General features: G+C 41.5%; 3 protein-coding genes across 4 annotated transcripts; 1 reads left to right on the plus strand and 2 right to left on the minus strand.

Moving 5' to 3' along the window:
• Window positions 1-6,516: 6,516 nt before the first annotated feature.
• Window positions 6,517-9,105, minus strand: LOC142951270 (NADPH oxidase organizer 1-like). Its single transcript, XM_076092765.1, has 7 exons — window positions 9,031-9,105; window positions 8,862-8,934; window positions 8,439-8,622; window positions 8,143-8,351; window positions 7,921-8,034; window positions 7,470-7,587; window positions 6,517-7,213 (listed from the first exon to the last, which is right to left on the minus strand). Exons 1-7 carry the CDS (start codon window positions 9,103-9,105, stop codon window positions 6,517-6,519), a joined length of 1,470 nt encoding a protein of 489 aa, XP_075948880.1.
• A 6,671-nt stretch (window positions 9,106-15,776) lies between these two features.
• On the minus strand, window positions 15,777-20,743 carry LOC142951663 (glucose-induced degradation protein 4 homolog). Of its 2 annotated transcripts, none has more exons than XM_076093358.1 (6): window positions 20,354-20,743; window positions 19,848-19,907; window positions 19,397-19,504; window positions 19,204-19,305; window positions 18,977-19,107; window positions 15,777-17,380 (listed from the first exon to the last, which is right to left on the minus strand). In XM_076093358.1, exons 1-6 carry the CDS (start codon window positions 20,543-20,545, stop codon window positions 17,317-17,319), a joined length of 657 nt encoding a protein of 218 aa, XP_075949473.1. In that variant the 5' UTR covers window positions 20,546-20,743; the 3' UTR covers window positions 15,777-17,316. The 2 variants fall into 2 exon arrangements, with proteins under 2 accessions (XP_075949473.1, XP_075949474.1); XM_076093359.1 differs by lacking the exon at window positions 20,354-20,743 and adding an exon at window positions 20,042-20,330.
• Window positions 20,744-20,907: 164 nt separating this feature from the next.
• atpaf2 (ATP synthase mitochondrial F1 complex assembly factor 2) lies at window positions 20,908-24,662 on the plus strand. Its single transcript, XM_076092873.1, has 8 exons — window positions 20,908-21,309; window positions 21,424-21,468; window positions 21,590-21,738; window positions 22,021-22,118; window positions 22,556-22,636; window positions 22,772-22,884; window positions 23,144-23,259; window positions 23,787-24,662. Exons 1-8 carry the CDS (start codon window positions 21,165-21,167, stop codon window positions 23,922-23,924), a joined length of 885 nt encoding a protein of 294 aa, XP_075948988.1. The 5' UTR covers window positions 20,908-21,164; the 3' UTR covers window positions 23,925-24,662.
• Window positions 24,663-24,874: the final 212 nt, after the last annotated feature.

Below are 24,874 nucleotides of genomic sequence, written 5' to 3' on the forward strand. Positions count from 1 at the left end.
AAGTATCAGCATGTGATCAGTTGAGATGAGAATGCGTTGGCTCTGTAGCATGATGGTGTGATAGCGGAACATTTTTGTATTGCTTGCCAGTTGCTGGGTGGGTATTGTCTTGAAATAGCCTTTGGGCTTTTTGCAGGCACCTCACCTCACCAATATCACGGATGCAAGTTAGATAGGTATGTTCTGGGTGGTTTTAGTTGACAAGAGCTTGGCACAGGATTTTGGCTTTCTTGGCTTTTCCCTTCAGAAAATTCCAAACCTGGGTGGAGATGAATGATGACTATGTCAGGCTCTGAGTGATGCTGATTTCCAGGAACCCAAAACTGTTCACTTGCTCCACCTCAGCTCCATTGATGTAGACAAGGGTCTGATATCAACGATCAGCTCCTTCGTTTTGCTGATGTTGAGCAGTAGCAAAGTAGGAGCCAGGTATAGCCTGTGCCATTTTGTACACCCTTTTTGGTCACTTACGGTAATTGAGTCATGTGGGGTTGGGGATAGCAATGGGGATATATGCTGTTCCGTAGTTTAGTTTAGTGAATTTTTTTGCTGACCGCTGTTATTGCTATTGTTGCTATTATAGCTATTATCACTATTATCATTGTTTGACTCTGTTGATCGCCGTCGATTACCTTTGTACACCAAACAGAAAGTATTTTGAACGTTATTGAATGTGTGTTAGCCAGCACAAGAATTTGTTTGTTTCCTGCAAATAAAACTACAAAACTCAACCACTGGATCCTTGAATGATTGACGGCCAGCGCGTCCGCAGGTTGATCTCCCTTACTCAGCTTCTCGGTGACTAATTTTAAGTTGCCGATAGCCACCTATATTAATGATGGCTCTGCTCTATTCAAGTGTCCCAGTGAGTCACTGAAGCAGCAAAATGGAATTCAGCCATCATTCATTTTGTTATTTAAATCTTTGTTTTTCATACTTTTACAAAACAAATTTCTTCATTAAAAAAAGGCCTATGCCATTGAAATTATTTCAATCGTTCAAGTATTGTACATGGTCTCTGTTCATTGTATTTTACAAAGAGTCCGCAAAGCCCTCCTGTCCTTGGCAGTGCACATGCCATGCCAGTTTGTAATGTTGCCAGTCGAGATGCTCTCTATCACTCCGCTGTAAAAGTTGACAAGAACTTGGCACAGGAATTTGGCTTTCTTAAGTTCCCTTCAGAAAATTCCTAATGTCAGGCTCTGAGTGATGCTGATTTCCAGGCACCCAAAGCTGTTCAGTGCTCCACCTCAGCTCCATTGATATAGACAAGGGTCTGATATCAACGATCAGCAGTAGCAAAGTTTCTGGGAGCTGCTGGCGGCCGCATCTGCATGTGTCGCTGTTATTGTATGGTCATGCGACTTCTGAAAATACAATCAAACTAAGCTGCACCATAACCAAGTCATTGTTGATTATTATGTCTGATTTGATCCAATGTTTACGTTGATGAGCGGTGGTGAGACTTTAAAGCAGTTTGAATAAAGAATAAGTTTCCTTCAGGCTGCATAGCAGGATGTTAGAATGAGGTCAAATTCACAAGACATGATCCTACACCACCTAGAGTCCATTAGAGGGCAGCACCTGTTAATCATTTAGCAGGGACTTCAACAGCACTGCTCCTGCCAACAGCAAACGACTACCATCTCACTCTTCATCCTTAAATGTATCTGTTCAAAGTTTTGTTTAAATCTATTTAAATCCAACACTCACATACACCTATAAAGTATTATGCTCATTCTGTCCACAAAGAAATCCCTTCTAGTTCGTCCCTTCCCTTCTAGAGTAATTTTGGAAGATATCTACTTGATTTGTTCAACTGTCTAACTTGAGTCGTCAAATAGACAAGGACTGTTTTGCACCACCTGCATAGACCTGTGTGGACAAGGGGAACAATCACAGCGACAAATAATCCTTTTAATGTCCATGTTTTGTCAATTGTGTATCTACCCTTTAAATCCCCCACAGTATCATTTAGCATACTTGTGACGTAGGCGCGGTTGCCATTCAGCTGCAGGAGAGAGAGGTGTTGGGGAGGCTCATGAGAGGACCAGGTGAGTTGATTGGCACACCTGGCGCTCGTTGTCTAATCATTCTCTCGCCTTTAAATGCAGCAGCGTGCTGGACCTTTGGATGGCAGAGAAGCTGAGCTACCAGAGGCGCTTGGGCTAAAAAGAGTTGTATATTCGTGTTAAATGCTTACCAGAGTCTGCCATTAACAACATTAATCATTGTCGCCAATGAGGTCAATCTAACTATATGCCTCCGCGTACTTCACTCATGCGTTTGATGTCATGATGCAACTGTGGATCGTGCAATCCAGGAGACTCCAATGGATTTGTTATGTACCCAAGACTGTTTTTCTTGGAAGTGATATCATTCTTTCTTCTTCCTCCTATCTTCTTCCTGAAACTTTATCTACTGTGTTTCTTGTGTTGCTATAAAAACTTTCTGAAGTTTAGGATAAATGAACATTGGCTGTACCTGTAATTTTCATTAAATGCCACAGTAAACATGTCTATCTATCTATTTTTTTGTGAAATAACTTTGGTGAACAAAGACCATGTACAATACTTGACTGAAATATTTTCAATGGCATAGATAGGCCTTTTATCAATAAAGACATTTTGGCATGTCACAGTATGAAAATCACAGGTGTGAATAATAAAATGTACAAATGCTCACACAGTCAAAAATAGCCATGCACCGTTTACAACTGGAACAAAGTGCATCTCAACAGCTGTGAACTGGATCCAGGAAATATGGATATGTATTTATATAAATATAGACATATTGGTCCTATTTTAGCTGCCCTCTACTTGCTCCTAGTTACTTCTAGAACTGTTTTAAAATGTTATTCTTAACCAACAAACCCATTCATGGTCGTGCTCCATGTTACATTATTGACCTCTTGACTCACAAGGCTTTGGGATAACGTGCTAGAAGATCTCTGGTTAGCTAGCTCTGTGTCTGCTTTTAAATTACATTGAAAACACACACACACACACACACACACACACACACACACACACACACAAACACAGTCATGATACCATAGAGCTGGTTTGGTGATTGTAAAAAATCAAACCAGAAGCAATATATTCTCCTCAGCAGCGCTACAACGATGTACTGTTTGATTGATGATTCACCTCAGGGTTACTTGTCTTTCTCACAATAAAGCAATAAATCCTTTCTTTATGACGATAATGTCCCTCCTGGAGTAAACAGAGGAGTTACCGTATCCCCTAACTCTATTTCCTTTTACTGTGTGATAATAAATGATGATAAAAGTCATAATTATTTTCATATTTTAAAAAAAAAGAAAGAAAATAGCCACATTTTATTGAGCAAACAAGAGTAGGATTAAATGATGTGGTTGCACGAGCTAGTTCAACTAAATCTTCATTATTGGCAAAATGTAATTCTGTTCTGATGTATTGCACAATTCAGTTTCAGGTCACAGAGTTTGTGACACAAACAAGAGGCAAGATATCACAGAGGTTCAACATGGATTTTGTTGCCTTTATCAGATAAGAGCTAAAACAATCCCTTTTGGGAAAGCCCAAAACGCTGTGTCTGACCTGAAGCTCAATCAAACATTTACACATTTTCTTTAATCTAATTCCGCTTACATGCATTGTGTTCAGTGGTGAATCATCACTAAGGGACTTTTGGTAATGCTTTGATTGTTAAAACATTGGGATGTCACCTTTCAGCTGAGCTGATTCTTTGTTTGACTTTTTAAATCTCAAAAACCCCTCTGTTTCTATTCAACTATTGTGGATGCTGCGTTCATGCATAACTAAAGGGCTGAATTCTGAAATGCTTAAAGGTTGAATAGACTAGTAGGCAGGGTGTCCCAATTGTTGTGCCAGAGGCACACTCGAAAGCAAGTGTTATTAAAGAATGAAGATATTTTCTTTAAAGTTTAAAACAATTATAATAACATTGTCTTGTAAAACAAAAAAATCGCAGGTATGTCGATGTCTAACGTTACAATATTGTTTTAAGGCTGATTTGTGCATGACAGTCCCGCATTCAACGCAATGCTCTGTCCCATTTCCTCCTTGTTGATGGCATGTGACGCCCAAAATTTAACTTAAAACCAGCAGCGAAGTTGCTGCACTTGTTACTGCTCCTCTTGCCGGGTAGGAGCACTGGTTGCTAACCACTTTTCTGTCATGAAATGGCCCAGTATGTTTACGTAAACGCCATCAAAAACTTCTGATGATATATCAGGGTCTCATTGGGTTGTCTCATTTCATAGGGGAAGATTTCAACCACTACCCCTTTCAACTCTGTTCCACGGGGCCAGTCGAAAAGCGAGGGGCACTCAAAAACGAGGGGTTGGGGTACAAATAAGAAATGGGATTGGCCCTAAGTGTCTACGGACTGCCAGCAGCTCTAAGAGGCTGTACCTATAGGCACAGTAGTGCTTTGAAACAAGTTATACCATCAGTATGCTGACAAGTAGATGTTTACTCCCTGCAGCTTTGATCTTAGCAGTAAATCCTGTTGTGTTTCGCTGCTCAGGCCTCACCTAAACATACTTAAAATACATGTTGTTCTGCCAGCAGCTCTATGAGGCTTTACGTAAATACATGTTGACAAGGTGACATGCGTCACAGTTTTTGTAGCTCCAGTTCACTAGCAAGGACCACACCATCAATTAGAATTGTTTAACAGATTTATTGAAGGTAAACGGGATTGAGATGCGAGGCTTGAACTTTGTGTAGCTCGTCCTGTTAGCCGAATGAGTTGTGGGGAGCTTCGATAGGGAATCCGCCAAAGCACACGGGCACGGCAAACCCCCAAAACCCCATGTTACTTGAGACTAGATCAACCTGAGTTTAGATCTTTACAATGTGGGCGAATGTAGAGGAGGTAGCTATTTGTCCGAGCTCTACAAGGAAAGGGGACAACATTAATCAAAGTGATGGTATGAGGCGGAGAACTCGGAACATCTGAGGCACGCAAAAAAGCGGGCAAGAATGTAGCTTCTAAGGTTCAAGCAATGTCAGGATTATTGCATCCAATAGCGCCGAGGATTTTTGAACAGGCTCTTTGCTCAGAAGACCTGTGACAGTGATGTCATGGAATAGGTTAGATGGTAGAGATGACTGGAGGCCGGGCTCGGGTCACCGCATAAAGCTTTAGAGAAGAAGCCCATTCCACATAGGTAAGTTTGAGTTTTCTATGGCTATCCCTGAATGGGCCGAGGTAACGAAAACAGGTCATTGGACGCGATTGAACGACGGGACGGTTATGATGTACTGGTTGCGTCAAGGAAGAAGAGGACATTTTTCCGAAGCTGACCATGTGAACGAAAAGATTGTGGGTTATCGCCGATGAAGTTCTGTTGATCGATGACCGGCGCAAACGAGGTAGGATTTACGAGTTTAACGACAGCGTTGAATATGGAAGAACCGATGTTGGACAGGTGTCTGCAAGAGGGCTGACCTTCTGAACTTCTGGAATGAGAAACGAGATAGCAATGGCGTTGCAGCAGCCCGGACATGAGCTGCATCGAGAACGCACTAGTATGTATGAGGGTGCTGGATTAGGCAAAAATAAGATTATTTCTTCTTCAAGGACACTATCAACACAGTTAAATTAGCCAGTTTTGTCTCATCTGCATTATTGCAACACCTTATACTCGTGTCTTAGCAAAAATAGCATGCACCGTACCCACTCTTCTATATTCATTAAACAAGGACTTCTTGTAACTTAAGTGTAAATTGGATTTTATTGACATGTTGATGTTAAACTTGTGAACAGGTTATAATGCAGCAAATACTGTACATGAATATAAATAACAATACAATAAGTAACAAAACAGAAATGGAAGGTAATTAAATAAGAACATGTCCTTCCCCATCTGCTGACAGCTTGTTTAATACACCCATCATTTGACTACCTTCATTTGGAAATGGATCAAGAAGCCTTCACACTGGCATTCAGTCTATTCATATAAACTATAACATAGTGTACCAGTTAAATTACTGCTGTGAATGATGTAACAAATAAAAGGTGCATAATAATAAAGTGATAAATGATTGTTTTTTTCACCAAACAGGTCAGAACTTGCAGAACTGATTTCTATGTCTTAAAAAGTCTGATGAATGGTAAAGAAGGATACATAAAATACAGTTTAGTAAAACAAAACTTCTACTTCCTCTTCAACTCCAACAATCCACATACATTAACCCTTAAGTGGCATCAAAGTTATGGAGAATATTTGTTTACTTTTGCACGACAATGTCACGTACATTTTCTGGTTCTTGCTCCTTCTGACGCTTCACTGAAGCTACATTATTGTTATTATGGTATCTTATGTTTTTCAACATATATTTATCTTGTAAAGGTTACTATCTCTTCAATCTCTGGTCTGACAAAAACTTTTAAATAGAGATATAAACAATGCTGCACAAAACACACTTCACTGACTGACCCTATGGGGTCAAACTGGTTAAATCTGTTACATGAATACTTCATAAATCAAAGACTTGTGAATCCCTAGCGGCTGTGGATCGACTCTGGCTGAATGTGAAGCCGGGTCTTGGTGGCCAGGGCTGCCTTGCGGGTCATGGTGGTGCAGCGAGTCAGGATCTCCTCGGTTTTTGGTCTGGGTGGCATCCTGGGAGCCATTGAAGCCGTCTCACTTCCTTTGGAGCTGTCAGATTCAGAGCTGTCAGAGCTAGTGTTGGAGCCACGGCGGTCAGAGAGGATGAGATCAGGGTTGATTCTCCCACTGTCACTGACACTAGGCTGGGGGGAAGCTGCAGGACTGCCTGTGGGACTCTCACACAGCATGTCATCTCTTAAAGACGATTGGCTTTTTGAGTAGAAGCCGGAGAAGCTGATCTCGGTGCTTGTGTCGCTCTCGGTGCTTGTGTTGCTTTCGGTGCTTGTGTTGCTCTCGCTGCGTAAGCGGCCATCTGAGTTTGCGGTATCCCTCTCCGCCTGTACTTGCGACCAGGTCTCAGAGAGGACGTCCAGAGATCGGGCCTTGTAGAGACGCCCGGCCGCAGAATCCCGTTGTGGGCTGTTTTCTTCGTTGATGCTGGGTGGACGAGGAGCCTGAGGTTCCCTGCTGGTTGCCAGGTTCAGAGTGGAACTGTGCAGCTTTCTCTGCAGGCTGTAAAGGCCTAACCGTGGGTTGTTGTATGGTTGCAGGTTCATGGAGGGGACGTAACCTGCCTTGCCATTGAATCTGCAGAGGATGGCAAAGAAAAGGGAATTTATTTCAACTTTGTTCAGCAATTGCCAACTATGGCAACTCGATTAAGTTCAGAAATAACATTTCATCTTAACGCACGAAGAAATATTTGATACCGTGTATCATAGTGTGTTTTCGTGTGAAGATAATGAAGAGGCATTCAAGAACACTTCACCACAACACTTTGTAATGTGCTCCTTGTTCCTATTCTCTACTGTTTGCAATGTTGACAGATAAGATTGGGGTATACCTGATGAACCACCAGCCGTTGTCAGACTTCCTCAGCACCTCCACCACAGAGCCAATGGGCACTGACACCTCGTCATCCTTCTTAGTTGAGTAACTCCTCACGGCACAGTACAGGGCACCTAAAGGTCACAAACAAGACAACAAGCTCAGGAACTGCTGTACAGATACATATTGTCTTAATAAAAGTGAGTTTTGGTAGAAAGGAATAGATGCATGTTAACGTCCAGTGGTTAAAGAGAACTCAACTGTGGTAGTTGTTTTTAACAGCTAATCTTCATAGTAATATGAAGTAGATGCATCTGACATGCATTGATTTTCACAGTAATGCCAGATGATGTCACACCACTGTCAAGCTTACAAAGGTTCACTTCTGTAATCCAGCTTGTTAAATGAGATCAGTCTGTTCTACGTGCATTCTTGCTCATTAAACTACAACTGTGACTACAAGCAACACACACCTGCAAGCTGGAATCCAGCATCATCATCGTCCTCTCCTTCCGATAACTCCAGGTAGGGAGCAGGAAACCAAGCCAAACGCTTATCCTCGTTCTCCACCAGCCACCAACCTGGAGAGGAAATAAAACATACTTTCAGCATGACAGAAATGGTTTTGGGGGAAGCTCAAGGTTTTTGCTGCTTTTCAGGAAGGAACTGCATGAAAGTGAAGCACTGACCTGCAGGGTCTTTGATCAGGACATCCAGCTTCTCGTCCACAGCGACCTTAAACGGACGATTCTTGGTATCCTTTGTCTCGTGAGCAGCCACGCAGCGGTAAGTCTGGGTGACAATCGGGTGAGTGATGCTGCCTGCATGCTGGTGAGTCATATCACCGCCTCCTCCACCTGAGCCATCGGGCAGATCATCAGACATCAGGATCATGATGCTGTGTGAAAGAGAAGTCAGAGTAAGAATCAAGAGCTTCTATTAAACTATCACGTGACTTGACTTAAACACTGGCATGACAACCTACCTGTTCTTGGTGAAGTCTGGCTGCAGGTCGTGGTCTTTGGGCATGAAGAACTGAGTCACCTCTGAGCTCTGAGTCACAGTTTGGTCGCACTTCAGCAGCTTGTCGCAGTAGCTCTCCAGGAACTTCATGCGTTGGATTGATCGCTTGGATCCTTTCTGCTGGAGGCTGTTCCTCCTGGCCTGCCCTGGAGAGAGGAGAGGAAACGGTTTCAGGATTAATACTAGATTTGCTGAGAAGAAGATGAACATCATCTTTAAAGCATTTTTCTTCAAATAGGAGGAAAAGCAAGCTAAAACAAACCATGTTTGTACAGATATTAAACTGTTTTGTGTGCTATTCCTCTAATTAATTGCTATAAATACACAGTTGCTCACAGGAGACCATTTATAAACACCTTGTAACACAGAGTTGAAATAATCTTACCACTAAATTTGGGGATCACTCTGTCGTTTTTCCTGAAAGCGTTCATGTGAGGGAACCTCTTTTTCAGCTGCCCCTGTTTGGAGAAAAAAAAACACATCTGAATTAATAATTATTCCTACGATATAAACAGCAGACTGAGTACACCAAGTGGGAGTTTCTTTGGTCTTACATGAAATTTCTTGAAATTCTTGAAGGACCTGTAGACAATAACTTCAGTCTCGTCAGACCACAACACAGATATCATGAGCATCTGTGGAGAGAGAAAAATAAAAGATTTCAGACCAGAAACTTTACCACAAACACAGACATATTTAACACCTCACATAAGTAACAACTGAGGTCTTGACTCACCTTCATTTTTGGTGTGTCCCTGTGGACGGCTCCGATAATACGGGCACTGATTACAAAGCGTTGTTCACCGGCCATCGTCCACTTGTTTGTGTCTGAGCTCTCAGGATGAAAAGCTGCTCTATTGACCTTCAGTGTCTAGCTGAACTGCCTCTGCTGCTCTGCCAGATCAGAGAGTCTGCTGCGGTTTATATGTGCTTCACATAACGGAGGCGGAGTCGGAGTGAGCAACACCTGAGGGCTGGAAAAAAGGATGCACACATGCAGAGAGGAGTGGTCAAACAAGTGTAGCTGGATCTTCTGGCAGTCAAATTAACATCAAAGTCAGATGTCATGCAGGAGAATGGGGAGCTGGGAAAAGGTATCTGTCATGAAAAGAATAGATACTCGCACTACTAGTCACCAAAAAAACCCAGCTAATTATAAATTAATTGATTATTTAAACAAATGACTTACGTTAAATGACTGATAATATAGTTGTATTTGTTCATAATTTCATTTTTCATCATCAGTTGAAATTATGCTACATTTGATCCAAATGTGCCCCTATAGAGACTGTAGCCTAAATATAATAGTGTTATGTTGTTATACAAATATTAAAAACATATTTTGTGACAAATTACCAAAGTAACAGTGCATTCATATAAATAGGTCGAAATTTTGGAAAACCTGCTAATTCACTTTCTTGAGTTAGCTAACGACGATATCTGTACACTAAATATTAGATAACATACAGCCAGGAAGTTAGCTTGGCTTGGATAAAGAATAGAAAGAGTCAGTCTGACTACTGCACTGATGTTAGCTGAATGCTTTAACATGCTTTAAGTCAGCCTGCTCCTGGCCAAGAAGTCAAGTAGGCTACATAACCCTTCCTAAAAGCAATTATTTTGGCACAGAGCCAGGGTAGCTGTTTCCCTGTTTACAGTTTTTATACTATGCTAAGCTAGCAGTCTCCTGGCTGTAGCTTCATATTTAACGGACAGACACAAGAGTGGTATTGATCCTCTCATGTTACTCTCAACAAGACAGCAAATAAGAACATCTCCAAAAATGTTGACAATTCCTATATGATGTCAGCTGATCCATGGTTGGGGGTATTTTACTCATTTTTGCTGCGACATTTTTCAAACTTTTAATTTAATTTTAAATTTCGACGCACCAGTTTTTAAAAAAAAAACAGCTTTTGTTCACCCAGTAAACATGTTTACCTTTTAGTTTCTGAAGAATTTATTACATCAGCTGCTGTCTTTCTCAATCACTTCCCTGCATCTCCAGCATCCTCAACTCCCATAATTAAAAACTTTTTACACATGCAATCATTCACACTTGTCATCTGCCAGCAATATCCCTTATCAGGAAATAGTGTGGAGAGCCGGGTGTGTATGCGTACGTCTGTTGAGACTGACTAAATGGGCAAAGGTGAGCACGTGCCCATGTCTGGGGGGGGGGGGGGGGGGGGGGGGGTCAGGAGGAGCAGGTGTTTCTTCAAAGTGAGGATTGCAGGGGTGGACTAGAGTCGGAGGGGGTTATCCCGACCACTCATCAGATGGACGTGGGTGTGGAGTCCTTGTCTGAAGTGATGCCAGTATTTTATCGCACACACACTCACACAAGCACACACAGTGATGTGGTGTAAAAGGTCAGGACTGTCCAGCTTCGTGTACGACCCGAGGAGATGTCAACACCTGTGTGTAAAGCCACAAGAGGTTTCCACACTGAACAAGAGGACCGTGACTCTGGAATTTTGACTCTGGAAATCCCCACATCTTAAATATTTATTAATATATATTACATACAAACATACTAAGGATATAAGAAATCTTAAACATACTATATAATATTAAATTATGTGAGAATAAACCAGCATTTTGTCAGAAACCTGTACATTTGCATGAAAGTAATACTTTCTTTAATGAAATTGTCATGATTAACTTCAATTAAGAACAATAATAAGTTGTAAAAAAAATGAAAACATGAATTGTTTTAAGTTTTGGTGTAATCTAAATATTATATGGTGTCACCATTTCAAAATGTTTAGGTCTAGTTTTTGGGAATCAGGAAACAACTTTAATAATTTGTGTATGTAATGGGTTGTGATTCATTCTGAAGGAAGAAAACAATACTTATGGAATTATCTAAAATCTAGAGTCTTGGTTTAGCACATATAAGACTCTGTTGTCTGAGGCCGCAAAGAAATGAGACGCTAAATGAGATTTGATTGTGTGCATTCCTATGGGCATCAACACAGATCACTCATGAGGATCATTTGTAGGCTCAAAGATAATAACATTTTTTGTGAGGGTCAGTTCAGAGTTTAGCTATGCAGTGGGTGTCCGTGTGCCAATCATTGTATTACTGTGATAAAAAGATCTGTTTCCCAAAAAGACCTTCCTTCCTTTCCAAGAAAAACAACAACTTCCCACAAAGCACCCCAGGCACAGAGCATCATTTAGTTTGCTTTGGTCTCACTTCACAATCCCTTCTTTGTTTAGGTTGCCTTGAAACTGACAATGGAACTGACAATGGAATTGTCAGAAACTTCCCAGGTTCGTGGCTCATAGTATTTGTTTCCCTGTACGTCTGCCGGGCATTTACACAACACACAAATGTTAACATCTTGCAAAATTCACTGGCTGAAAACAAAAACTTTCCTACACTTTGACCATTTTAATTTAAACGTGACTAATTACAAACAAGGAGGAAGAGGCAAAAGCGCCTTCCTCGTCGTCACAAGGAAGTCATTTGTGTTGTGTGTTTGATTATATATGGACAGGTAATTCTTGCAAACTCAGCAACTCAGTTAAATGGAAACCAAACAGATGAGGACGTGACTTAAAACACGCTTCCTGACTTGCAGCACAGCCTCTAGCAAACATTGCCAAATTCTTAAGAAAGTAATAAAAACACTGCATGAGATGGAGTAAGATTGCCCAGCAACCTTTACACAGACATTAAGGACTGAACAATTTGGTGTTTGCCTTTGGTGCAGTTCTCAACTGGTCTCGCTGCGGGACCCACCATCACCCCTTAATGACAAGCCGCGAGCCAAATTTTCAACTTCGTTTTCAGTTTATCCGCTGCGTATTGATCCAACAAATGCCGCTTCAGTTTTGACGGCTTCCTACTTGCTTGTGCCAGATCCTCGCCGCAAAAAAACACACTGAGGTGTTTGCCCTCTTTTGTCCTCAATGTAAGAACATTCATATCTCATGTAGTCGGTGTCCTACTTGCGTTTCGCTCAATTAGCACACGAAAACAAAGTGTGTGGGTGTTCTTCTATACTGTGAAATGGCGGGTGTCTATTAGCATTACAAGGCATTAACGCCAAATACTGTTAATGAGTGTGAATAACTCCGCTGCATAAAAACAATCCCCTCCAATCCCCATCGCGAGCCACCAGTTGAGAATCACTGCTTTGGAGAACCATATCAAATCCAATAAAAAACAAACAGTTGATGGTGTTACATGTAACGGACAGGGCATATTTTTAATTAACATGCTTTAAAAAAAAAAAAAAAACATGCTGCAATCTGTGATCAAATAAACACGGACATATGAAAACAGGATCTGTTTTGGCGCACAGTTTGCCTCTTGTCAAGGGAATATATGATTCGATCACATGGGTACAATCTAACACAAGGTAATCGAGCCTGATGCAGCTGCTACAAGGAAGCTGCAGTCTTGGCACTAAACGTGCAACATGGTGGGAAAGCTTTTGATCAATGCCAGTATGGTAAAGTCTTTGGTAAATAGTGGTGAGGCGGGGTTGAACGTCGCCCAGTTGCACAGCAGACAGTGGGGCGTAAAAAGGGTGTGCAGCTTCTGAGAAGTGACGGAAGCAGTTGTGCGGCACTGAAGAGACCAGTGACTGGTACTCTATAGTCAGTGCCAGGAAATCAGATCTACAGAGATCTAATAACGTATGCACGACAACACCCAAGGTAAAATCTACTTGCATTATACACCCTCTCCGGAATGTGACTCACCCAAAATGCAATAGCCAAGGGATTCACAGTTGCTGTAAAAGTTTTGTATAGTAATGTTTGTTTTACTGTTATTTTTGATCTTATTAACCTTGTAATTTTTTTGGGCACATTCTTATCCTCTGTTAAAAGACAATCTTAATCAGACATCTGCATGTATTTTTTGTGTGTGTGTGTTGTACAACCTCTCACTCAAATGATTTCTTTTGTGTGCGACACCACACAAATATGAATCACTTACTTTTTGGATTGTGAAATGAACACACACACGTACTTACTTCCAGAAGAGGGTATACCTGCTCTTCTGGAATTTGTTTTCCTCAATTGAACTCGGTAGTAAGAGGGGGAAAGGAAAGTATGTTGCATGTTCAAAATGAAATAACTGCCTTAGTTTATCTGAGCAGTTCATCCAGAGATTGTTGAGGTGTGAAGATTCTCAGAGATAGGCAGGAGTAATAAAGACACGTGTCTTTGTGTGACAAGGCTCAGAATATGAAGGGGATGACTGGAGGGGTCAATGGGGACCATGCAACTGCTGATCAATTGTGATAATGTAAATACCTGATGTTCCCCCACCCTGTGAGCTGAGATAAGCAAGAGAGACACTAGATTCTTTGCTGATTCTTCTGCAGACTCTGCAGTCTGTATGACGATGAAAGCCTTCTCTGGCCAGAGAATAAATACTTTAAAGACAAACTTCTTTCCTCAATGTTTCTTGTTTCAGTATTTTAGGACTCACTCTGTACTATTGAATAGTTTTTTTTTTCTCCCCACCACAACAGTTCACGCATACCACATGGCTGCAACGTTGCCAGTTTGATTCCGGCTGGGGACTTTTGTTGCACGTCATGATGCTTATCATATTATTCATCATCTTGAATTAGCATGTTGGCAGCTGGCTGGTTAACACTAAGCACAGCTAAGTACAGGTGAGGGATTGTCATTAGTTTTAAAGGTATTTGCTCATATTGCATTGGACCAACTGAAAATGTGACTTGATAAGGCCGCTATATGAAAAGTTTAAGGATCACAAATTCAATTCATCCTAAAGGGGAACATGAATGTCTGAACCAAATTTCAAATCTTTCAATAGTAGTTGAAACATTTCACTCAGAAGTACAAATTCCGATCAGGGTGGCGCCATTATAAATTATAATTATAAATGTTAGAAGATCACCAAGGATTCATCATCTGGGAACCATGAATGTTTGTACAGAATTCTTTAGAAATCCATCCAATAGTTAGGCTAAAAACCCACAGGACACTTTCAATGTTAAGCGTTCAATACATTCATCAAATATGGCAACTATTGCAGAAAATTTAAATAAAGTACCTCAAGATTGTACATAAGTACAGTACTTGGCAGCATTACAGAAATACTTTACTAATCCCAAGATGTTCCTTTCTCTTCATTGTCTATTGCTTGTGACACTAGTGACAAGGAAGCAGCTGTCTCTGTGCCTAAAGTAACACTATGGAACTGTTATGTCAGATACAGGGTGTTTGGGGGGAAAATCGAAATGACTTATTATGCATTTAATAATCAGTGAATGTTATACATGTCCTCTGTACGTGTTTGAAGCTGTGTCCTCAAATGGTTTCGTGTGAACTCTCTGTGACACCAGGTGTCTCAGCAAATGTTTATTCTATTGACGGCCGAAAGAGCACTTCAAGCGGTTTACCCTAAACAAGCCATAATAAACCCGAAGAGGCGTCAATACTGACGCCTGGCTGATTTGCGATCACGACTTCCTGATTACGATAAAAGTGACCTTTGTTCTACAACGAATTGTTAAAGTGATGTTCCAGATACTCTACGCAGACGCCTGTGTGAAACGCAGCTAATGTGTTGTCCTTTGTGACGTAAATGACCCTGTGCCAGCCCTCTGCATGTTGTTTACTCAGTATGCATATCAGAGACTATGGAGACAGATCTCCGAGCAGCCTTGAGCTACATTTCGTATGTGATTCCACTTCCAACTATTATATGGATTTGCAACTCCATTATATGTAGTACAAATATATCCACGGTGCCCGAAGAATGAATCCTCACCAAACAACTTTGGTGATCTCTTGATTTTTTTTTTGCACAAAACGACTGTGGCTGCTTTATCCTCTGGCGCCACCATGTGGTTGACTTTTGTAGTTTTGAGTAAGGTGTCACAACTACTGGATGAATAGCAATGAAATCTGCTACATACATTCATGCCCCCTTCAGGGTGAATTGTACGCCTATTAACTAAACCAATGACTTTTCTTCTAGCACAATCGTTAGGTCAAGATTTCAGTTTGTTCAACACTTTGGTCACTGGTTTTAAATAAATGACTAGTAAAAATGAATGGCTTTCTTCCCAACAGCCTCAGATGTATTTTGTGTTTAGTGCTATTTAGCAGATTTACAAATTGATTAGCATGCAAGCATGCTGACCTAGGATGGTGAATATGGTCAACTTTGTACCTGCTTGACATGAGCATGTTAGCATTGTGTCATATTGTGTCGGCTTCATGCTAAAACAACAAAGATTGCGTGAAAGTTTCAAAACACCAGAGGGCGGTGCGGGGTAAAAAGGATTGTTATCGACTCTTCTTTTTGCATTCAAGTACACAATCAAGTTTATTAATTGACAGTGTTGACAAATACTTTGAATTGTTATTGAACTGCATACAATGTTTTAGACTTTAAAATGAGTAAATAATAATTAACTTGAGGTGTGTTATGAAAATATCACCTAACCACATTGGTCAAACAAGCAAGACACAGTGAAAAGGTATTTTGATATGATTTTTTTTAAATCCATTCTTTACAGCCACACCGTCAATCAAATCCAGGCTTATTCTCAAAAAAAAACACACTGTTATAATACAACTCTGATAAGCTTTAGAAAGATGGCACAGTCACGTGGGAAGGGAACATGATCAGGTAATGTTTTCACAGGCAATTTAACAAAAATATTTCCTTTTATTAAGATAGATTCTTTTTCTTTTCATATACTATGAGGATAGAATAAAATTCTGTCTCTGAAAACTGCAGGTTTTATGTTTAAAGAGCTCTATGTTGAAAGTGTTGCATAGTCGAGGGGACAGAAACGTGGGGATAGAGGGGATCTTCATTTAAAATGACAAATGAGGGAGTAAAAAGCTCTTTGTTAAATGCAGAGTGCAAAGTAAAAATACTTTTTTTTTTTTTTTTTTAATACTTTTAAGTGATTGTTTTGGCTCTGAACTCCCCCGTGCAGTCAAACCCTTAAAAAACGAGTTAAAAAGCTTGTCCTGCCACCTTGTGTACGAGGGCACGCAAGTGTAAATCCTGACTGCAAGCATTAGTAACATATAGTCCATGTTTGTGCAAATGTAACGCAATAGAGCAAAATCCACAGCAATCACATGTTGATAATAATCTCCCATGGAGTTGTATGAACAGGGGGGGGGGAGCTCGTTTTGCTTGTCACTCACATTGCAGCCTTTAAAAGTGTCACTCTGCCTCCATCATTTAGAGTAAAATAACAAAATATCATCTTGGCAGGCAAACAAAGACCCAGCTTAGCTCCAAAAAATACTGCCATTCTAGCTTATGGGCTGATTAAAGCTCCAATCAATCATGAACCCAAACTACTCGTGTTTTTCTTCCTCACAGACGCTACTTCTTTAGAGGTCGTGTCTGTAGGAGCAGACTCCTCAGAGGAATCCTTGTCCAACGTAGACGCTTCTAGTTGCAAAACAAGAAGGGGAATTCCCAACTCAGTTTATAAAGTGTCTCGAGATACTGCGCCAAGGGTTTTTTTTAATACCAGACGTTAAAACGAAAGGAGACCGGGGTACACTATGTGAGCCACACCCAGTCTCTGCTGCTGGTTGGAACTTTACAAGCTCCAGCCAGGGAGCACAACGGCTCTTTCTTCCTTTCTTCTCAACCATACATTCATTTGTCCGCTATCCCCGTCCACCGGTCAATCCACTGTCCGTCCACTTATTGGGAACATGTAGGAGTTTGCACTTCTCCACAGTCCAAAATTCTCATCCCTAGTCGTTCTCCTTTTTTTCCCCCATTCTCGGTAGCATCTGCAGACCTCCGCTTTGCCTCAAGTCTGTGTCCATCAAGAAAAGATCCACGATGCCGGCCGGGGTCACCGGAACTCATAGATGGCTGCACTGTGCTCGGGAACGTGGGTGAGGTTTAGAGACTGGTACCTGCAGCATAACAAACACAGTACATGTTAGAGGTACATGACATAAGCCCGTTTTCAGCTGTGTGACAAAGCATTTATCAGATAATCCAAATAGTTTGTGGTGGTTTATTATGTTTAAAAGGCATAATCCTTAAGATTTGTAATGAAATCAACCCCCATTTTTCTTACTTTATATTGTTCAGCATTTTCTCTGCATTGGCCATTCAGCAATTGCCTCCCTATATACAAGTTATCACTGTTAGTGGCGGACTCCGCCTCTCCCCTACTGGATTTAAACTGCCTTCATTATACGAGATGCATGTAACCCAGTGTAGTTTGATCTCATTTAGCCTTACTGGTTACTGTTTGCTTACTTAACACCATATTACAGCATTAAAAACATTCAACATTCACGGCGGGGCTTTTTTTAGTGGTAAGCCACCGGAAACACCATGCATTTGTTATCGTTCATCAAATATGCTTCTAAAAAAAACAAAACAAACCCTTTCAGCGTTTTTTTTGTTTTTGCAGAGTAACAAGAAGAGCAGCTACAGTAGTTAGTTGAAGAGCTGCTGTAAAAGGCAGACCACTGACCGACATATTCATTACAACTATGATAGTTTGTTTGGCTGCACAGTTAACAGATATAACAGGTGCTCTTCAGTTGTGTTTCTGCAGAGTGTTTGCTGCTGAATTAAACTGCACATGGGCTGTACAGAGGCGTCACCAAAACAACTGAACTTTACTTCTTAAAGAAGTCGCATTCAGTCCAGTTTGTCAAAAACAACCCCGAAATCAAAGGTTTTACTAGAATAAAAAGATGGACGTCGACATTTGAAAGCCATTAGTCAGTTATACTTGAGGAACAGAATGAATTGAGGGCAAACCACAGTCTGGACTGATGCTCATATTCAGCCTTTTCTTTATGTGTGGTTGGCAGAGTTCACCCCGGAGTTCCTCTTTTAAACAAGCCCTTTATAAGACCATAACAACGTTCCCATTGCACGGTTAATACTGTTTTCAGTCCTCACAATAGTGCTAAATGCCAATGTTATAGCAGGAATGACATAAGCGCTGGCTGTTAATAATTTACCACTTTTGGAAAAACCAACATACAACAGAGGGAAACAAAACTGCTTCCAAGCATTGGTCGGAGAAAGGAATACAATCAGAGGGCTTCTGTAACAATAGCCAGACCATTATGTGCAGAGGGAGTTGAAAGAAATGCCAAAGAATGTCAAATGAAATTGAAAACACTAAAGTACAAGCAGGCCTCAGTTTGCTTAAAGCCAGGCCTGACAACCATATTAATCAAATGCTACAAACTGAGAGTCAGATTGTTCTGCTTCATCCATATAAGGTTACACAGTCCAACTATGAGCTGTTCAAAAGGCCACATTCATCATACACTAAACATCTGAGCAAGGGGAAATTTGGAATTAAGGGCACCTTGACAGACGCTGCTGAAAGCTGGACATTTTTATCTGTTAAGGACTTTTCTCCAACCAGATTTTCCAGCTGGCCTGGGGTTTGATCCAGCAACCTTTCAGCAACAAGTCTGCCGATTCGTAAAATGACTCCGCTTCCCCTCACAGCGACTAGTGTTGTGTTGCGTTACCATTCGGAGCTCCTGTGATAGTAGTAGCCCTCGATCGTTGCTGTGGATTTCTGGAAGCATATGTAGTAGAATCCGGCAAAGGAAGCTCCGCTGATGTCTTTGATTGTGTGGTCGGGGACCAGGAACTGCTCCTGCGGGGACGGACGGGGGTGAGAAATAGAAAAGCTGCAGTTCAGAGGCGACTTACTACGACATATGGTCCACGCTCTATTTAGGCAGTAACTTACCTTCCACCTCATGAAAATATAGTCAGAGCTCTTCAGATCCTCGTAGTCAAAATCATCCGAGTTGAACGTCTTTGCATACTGGTAGAAAGCCTGGAACTTGCCCTTGACACAAAAAGTAAAACGGATTATGTCACGGGAAAACCAGCCTGCAGTAGAGCACCCGTGTAGGTCACGACTGAAGCTTTCGCCTTACCCAGTGCTTACGATCCACATCCTCATCCGCATCCCATTTACGGGTGAGAAACGGCCGCTTCCTGCTGATGATCTCCCCGGCGAAGAACGTGGTGAGAGTTGGGTATTCCTGCGACAGCGAATGCAACAGACACCTGTGATGTTATCGTTTGCTCTGGCACTGCCGATCGGATACATGCCGTTTTGTGTTTTCTTTAAAAGTGAAAGTATGTCACGCCTATTCTAAAGTCTGTCCGAATAGTGTTTCATCCCAAAACAAATTATAGGGTAAAATGTCACTTGTGCTGATAATCACTGTAGTCATATTATGATTTATATGATACTGTAACTTATTATATATAGTTTTGTACAGAATGACAGTTGAATCGTTAGTAGCACAACCTGACAGTATCCATAATATAAACAATTAGTGGCCAGACGCAGCTTAATAAAAAGGGAAACACTCCTCTCACCTCAGTCAGTCCTTTTATCTTCAGGTAGCCACACAGGTAGGAATCCTCCATGGTGACATGCTTACAACGAGAACACAAGAAACAACAGAGAATGTTGTTTACTTCACAGCTGTAGTTTCTTCTACATTCAAATGACAGCAAGTGGTAATCAAATCACATAATAGGATGTCATGACATAACTAATATCCCCTCACACAACACAGCCATACACGTGCAGGTTTGTAAAACTCCTCCAACAAATGCAGATACCAAACTTCTGTGAAGTCTCTATCTATCAGTGTTTTTGATGACACCATTACATAAAATGCCTCTTTGTGGTTGAAAGGTGTTGGTAGTAAAGAGTCGATGGCACTGCTATATCCACAGCTAGCGCGGCGAGTTACTCAACCACAGGGCCAGGGCTCATTGGGTTTCCAGCTGTCAATCATCACAGCGCCCGTTTGACAGATCATCAAATCCCCCTGACAGCTGGCCTGAATAGTAAATTACACGTTTAACAGGCCCACCTGCAAAACAACCTCAACGTCGTACGAGTTCCCTTTGCTCTTCTGGTGGCCCCTGAACTTGGAGCCGCTGTACAGCAGCGAGGTGACAACACCGGGCTGCTGGGTGTTTATCGGTGGCGGTGGAATAAGCGAGGCCGAGGATGCGAAGGCCGCTGCTGGGGAGTCGCTGACGTATCCAGCGGGGACAGGCATGGCTCCCGCTTGGCGAGCTGGGCACCGAACCTGGTCAATTGCCGTCCGAGCGATGGTCTCTGTCGGCGTCTACGACGAGGAGGGAGCGGACTGAGAGGTCCACCAACATTAAAATCCCCCCCGAATCCTCCAGAGTTTAGTTTACCAGGCGCCAAGCTTCCAGAAAAGTATGTGGACTTCGAGCAGCAGAATCCGCCCTTCTCATTGGCCAACAGAGTTCAGCTTGCTTACATCTTTAACGCCCATTGGTGCGAATTGCGGAAGGCTTTACGCGAATATCCGTCTGTAGTTTTGTATCTGTAGTGTTACAGTGCGTAAAAGCACTTAGAAAAACTACACTTCCCTGCTGTAAAAACTATTTGCGTCTCTTTCAAACACAGAAGGTCACACGCACGCTTCAGAACACCGGAGATGCTATTAGAAAGCCGAGGAAGAAATGTGCACCAGTGAATAGAGGTACAGCAACGTTATACAGGTCGCCAGTAACGTCACAGTATAAACAAGAGCTGATGCTAATACGAAAAACATTTACTCGTATACAAATGTGGCATACAACGAACTGAGGTCAGAAACGAAACGGGTAGCCTAGCCTGTCAGCTAGCTTTTCTTAAAAACATTCATGTTACATCTTCACAAAACTGCCGCTATGTTGAGGAGCCTTGTTAGACTTCAGAGCCATGTTGGAGGTATCCTCTCTCCCAGTCAAATGTGCCCAAGAAGTCAGCAATTTCGCTTTGCTCTGAATTACTCCTCAGCCACAGCAGGTAAGACACATCATCAATATGCATAATCTCTGTCTTTCTGCTGCAGCAACACATGCTGTAACTTAACCTTGCTGTGCGCGTGCCGACTGATGTGATGTGTTCTGCTGTTTCCAGAAAGAAGAAGATTTTATCAAGATGTCAGTATATCCCAAGGGGAAGGTAAGTGTCAGAAGTCACCAGAAATAGGTCGAGTATGGCAGTTCTGTGATTGATTGCTCTTCACTGTGAAGCTGAGATATGAGAGATGTGTTTAATTGTTATTTCCAATTTTTCCATTTAGGTGGTTTATATGAGATAAACCTAGACAGAAGAAAACTGAAAACACCAGGAGGGAAGCTGTTCACTGTGCCAAATGAAGCCCTGGCTATCGCCGTCGCAACCGAGTGGGACGCTCAAAGGGACACACTCAAGTTCTACACTATGCACCTGGTACAACTGGAGGGGGTGTAAAGCTTTAAAGCTTGATATTCTTTAAGACTGCTATATTCAAAGTTTTTTTTGCATGTGTTTTTTAATTTCATACACCATACCTTTGGAGCTCTCTCCTTGGGATGCATTTTAAGAATTGAGACATCTTTCAAGATGCCGTTCTGAAATTGATTTCCGGGTCACAGGCAGGAGGAGAGAGAGGAGACGAGAGAGTCCACTGGTAAAGGATATTTAACAAAAATGTAACTGACTGAAAGAGAAATGTTGGTTCTCTTCCTGCAGAGTACGCTATGCAACACAGCTCTGGACAATCCCACCCAACGTAACAAGGACCAGATGATCAGTGCTGCCCTGAAGTTCCTGGACACTGACACTGTCTGGTATACTACATATTAACTTATTAACTAAACCTTAATGAAATTTGCTTTTTAAAACTTGGCTTTATTGCCATGGATAACAACGATTACTTATTCTGTGTTCTGTACATCCATATATAGCCGGAGCTCATTTCTAACAACATCAACACAATGACAACATAGATATTAAATGTCTATTTTATTTTTTAAGATACACCTTTTCAGTTGAAAGGCCGTGTTTATCTGTAAGACAAAATCAACACAATGACAAGAAAAGGATGAAACAACACACGTCATATCATTTCATCCTGGACTTGATTGCTGCAGAAAAGATGCCGTCCTGCATTTTAGACAAGCTTGTCCACTTAGAATTTACATGTTGGTTATTTGCAGAGCTGTTTTTGAAAGTGACTTTCCCTGCAGTTGTGGCTTTAAATGTTACTGGTGTTTGTTTTGTGTAGTTACAGAGTCGATGAGCCCCACAGTTTGGTTGAGCTACAGAAGAATGAGTGGGACCCTGTGCTGCACTGGATGGAAAGCAGGTAACGGCAGCATTAGCTTTTGTCACAGTCGAGACATGTTAAAGCGATTTATATACCGATTTATAGCCCTCGTGAATGTAGTTACCATATTAAATCCTTTCCTCATTGTCTTTATTTCCCACAACTTAATTGCAGATATAATGTCACTATTGGCTCCTCGTCCAGTATTTTGGGTCCTGAGATCCCAAAGGCCACCAAAGACACTTTCCGGCAACACCTGAATTCTTACACCTTCTGGTCCCTGACAGGTAAAACATCCCCAAACCGATCCGAGATAAGCACTTTTAACAATTACGTGCACTTCATGATTTAGATGATTTAACTGTGGTGCAAAATATTATCATACATACTCTAATGACAAAACTGTGTTGATAGAAATGTTTTTGTTTGTGGTAATTGTAAATAAGTAATAGTTGTGTTATTAATAATGTTTGCATTAACAGTATTTTAATGAGCTTTAATTGTCGTAGGACAGAGCTATACAGTAATATGGTTTCTCCTGTGCAGGACTTGAGTATGTGATCACCCAGCTGAAGTCTGTTGTGCTGTCCATGGGGATGATTGACAGACATCTGACGGTGGAACAGGCCGTGCTGCTCTCCAGACTGGAGGAGGAATACCAGGTAGGAGAGTAGCAAAACGTTTTTAGCATCAACTTTATTATAGATGGTATCGTTTAGCGTACTTCTTTCCTTTATTAACCATAAACAAATGAGTCCCTGGTCAAGATGCTTGGTAGCCTCTATCTTGTGACACTGTTTATAGTGCTAGTGTTGCTCATAACCACGTTTATTAAGGAATCCCTGTATTTATTTTGCAAAGAGAATCTTTTATTCTTCAGTCAAAGTTTTCATTGGATTAAATGAAGAGCAGGCAAAAAAAACATGTTGGAGGTGTAATTGTAAAAGCTGAAATGGTTTGCTTTATTTTCTGGAACAACAGCACCCTCCTCTGTTTTCATCACATTCCCCATGGAACCTAAACTGGTAGCACACAATGTACAATGCAGTGAAGAAGCTGACTTTGCTAGGATTTGTTTTTTAAATCTCGCACTGCTGCATGCAGCGCCTTCAGTGTAGCAATTAAGCTCCTGCTGCTCTCCCTGCAGACAATCCTACTATTCTCTAACATGTGTTTCGCTCCTGCACAGATTCAGCACTGGGGAAGCGTGGAGTGGGCCCATGACTATGACATGTATGAGCTGAGGGCACGGACGGCAGCCGGAGCTCTTTTTGTTCACCTCACATCGGAGAGTTCGACTGTCAAACGCAAACTTATGCAGGACTGAGAGGAATAAGCTCAGACATAAAAGTCTCAGTGAGCACACCTCAAACTGAGAACACACCAAGCAGCTCAGTGTATCCATGCTTCTATATCCATTCAGACAAACAACTCATCCTGTTTGTTGTGTTTAGCAGTGACAGCTGCTTTGTCTGCGATCTGTTCATAGAGTTAATATGTGGCAGCTGCCAAGTGTGCCACCCCTCACCGAGTTTCCAGTCATCCGTAACATTCTGGACACTGCATGGTTTCAGGATAATAGTGACTAATGGTGTTGTCTGTTTGGTGGTGGAATGTTAATTCCGTGTCTGCTTTCGCTCTGTGCCACATTTGTATACTGACAAGCACACATGCTATCCTAACATCACACTATCCATACTCATTGTGCTGTTTAAAGGGTTTGGTAATGGTACACTGCAGGAGGTGCAAAAGGTGAAACATACTGCATTCAAATTATTTTCTGTAATTAAGATTGTCATCATCCAGGTTGTATGTATTTCGTCATTTTTAAGATTAAATGCTGCACACAGAAGACCTATTCATCAGTATCCTCTCTCCACTTCACAGTTAAGTTTCTGCAAAAAGTTTAATTTTTTTCAGAACAGAAGACTGCATCCTCATCCAGCAGAAAGTCTTGTTGCTTTTACGGTTGAAATGAAATAAACAATGTCTGTGCCCTTTCCACCTTCTGTAAGCTAAATGTCAGTAAAGATTATAGTGAATTAAAACACAAACAAGGCAAAAGTATACTTGCAGATGTCTGTCAAAAGTGTCTGTCAAAAATGTGTCTGTTGTGTGTCTATATAGAATCTATCAGGATGAGTGCTATAGTCATACAATTGCCTTTAGAGTTTTATTGATGCAACCTTTGGTGCCTTTTTATTTACACTCGCCCAACTCTCATGATGGATGTTGTAGCTGTCCAATCACGCCAAATGTCAGGATTTCCGGGCCAAT

The sequence above is a fragment of the Anarhichas minor genome, unplaced genomic scaffold, assembly GCF_050575085.1.
Source record: "Anarhichas minor isolate MPS153535 unplaced genomic scaffold, ASM5057508v1 ptg000017l, whole genome shotgun sequence".
NCBI classification, from domain to species: domain Eukaryota; kingdom Metazoa; phylum Chordata; class Actinopteri; order Perciformes; family Anarhichadidae; genus Anarhichas; species Anarhichas minor.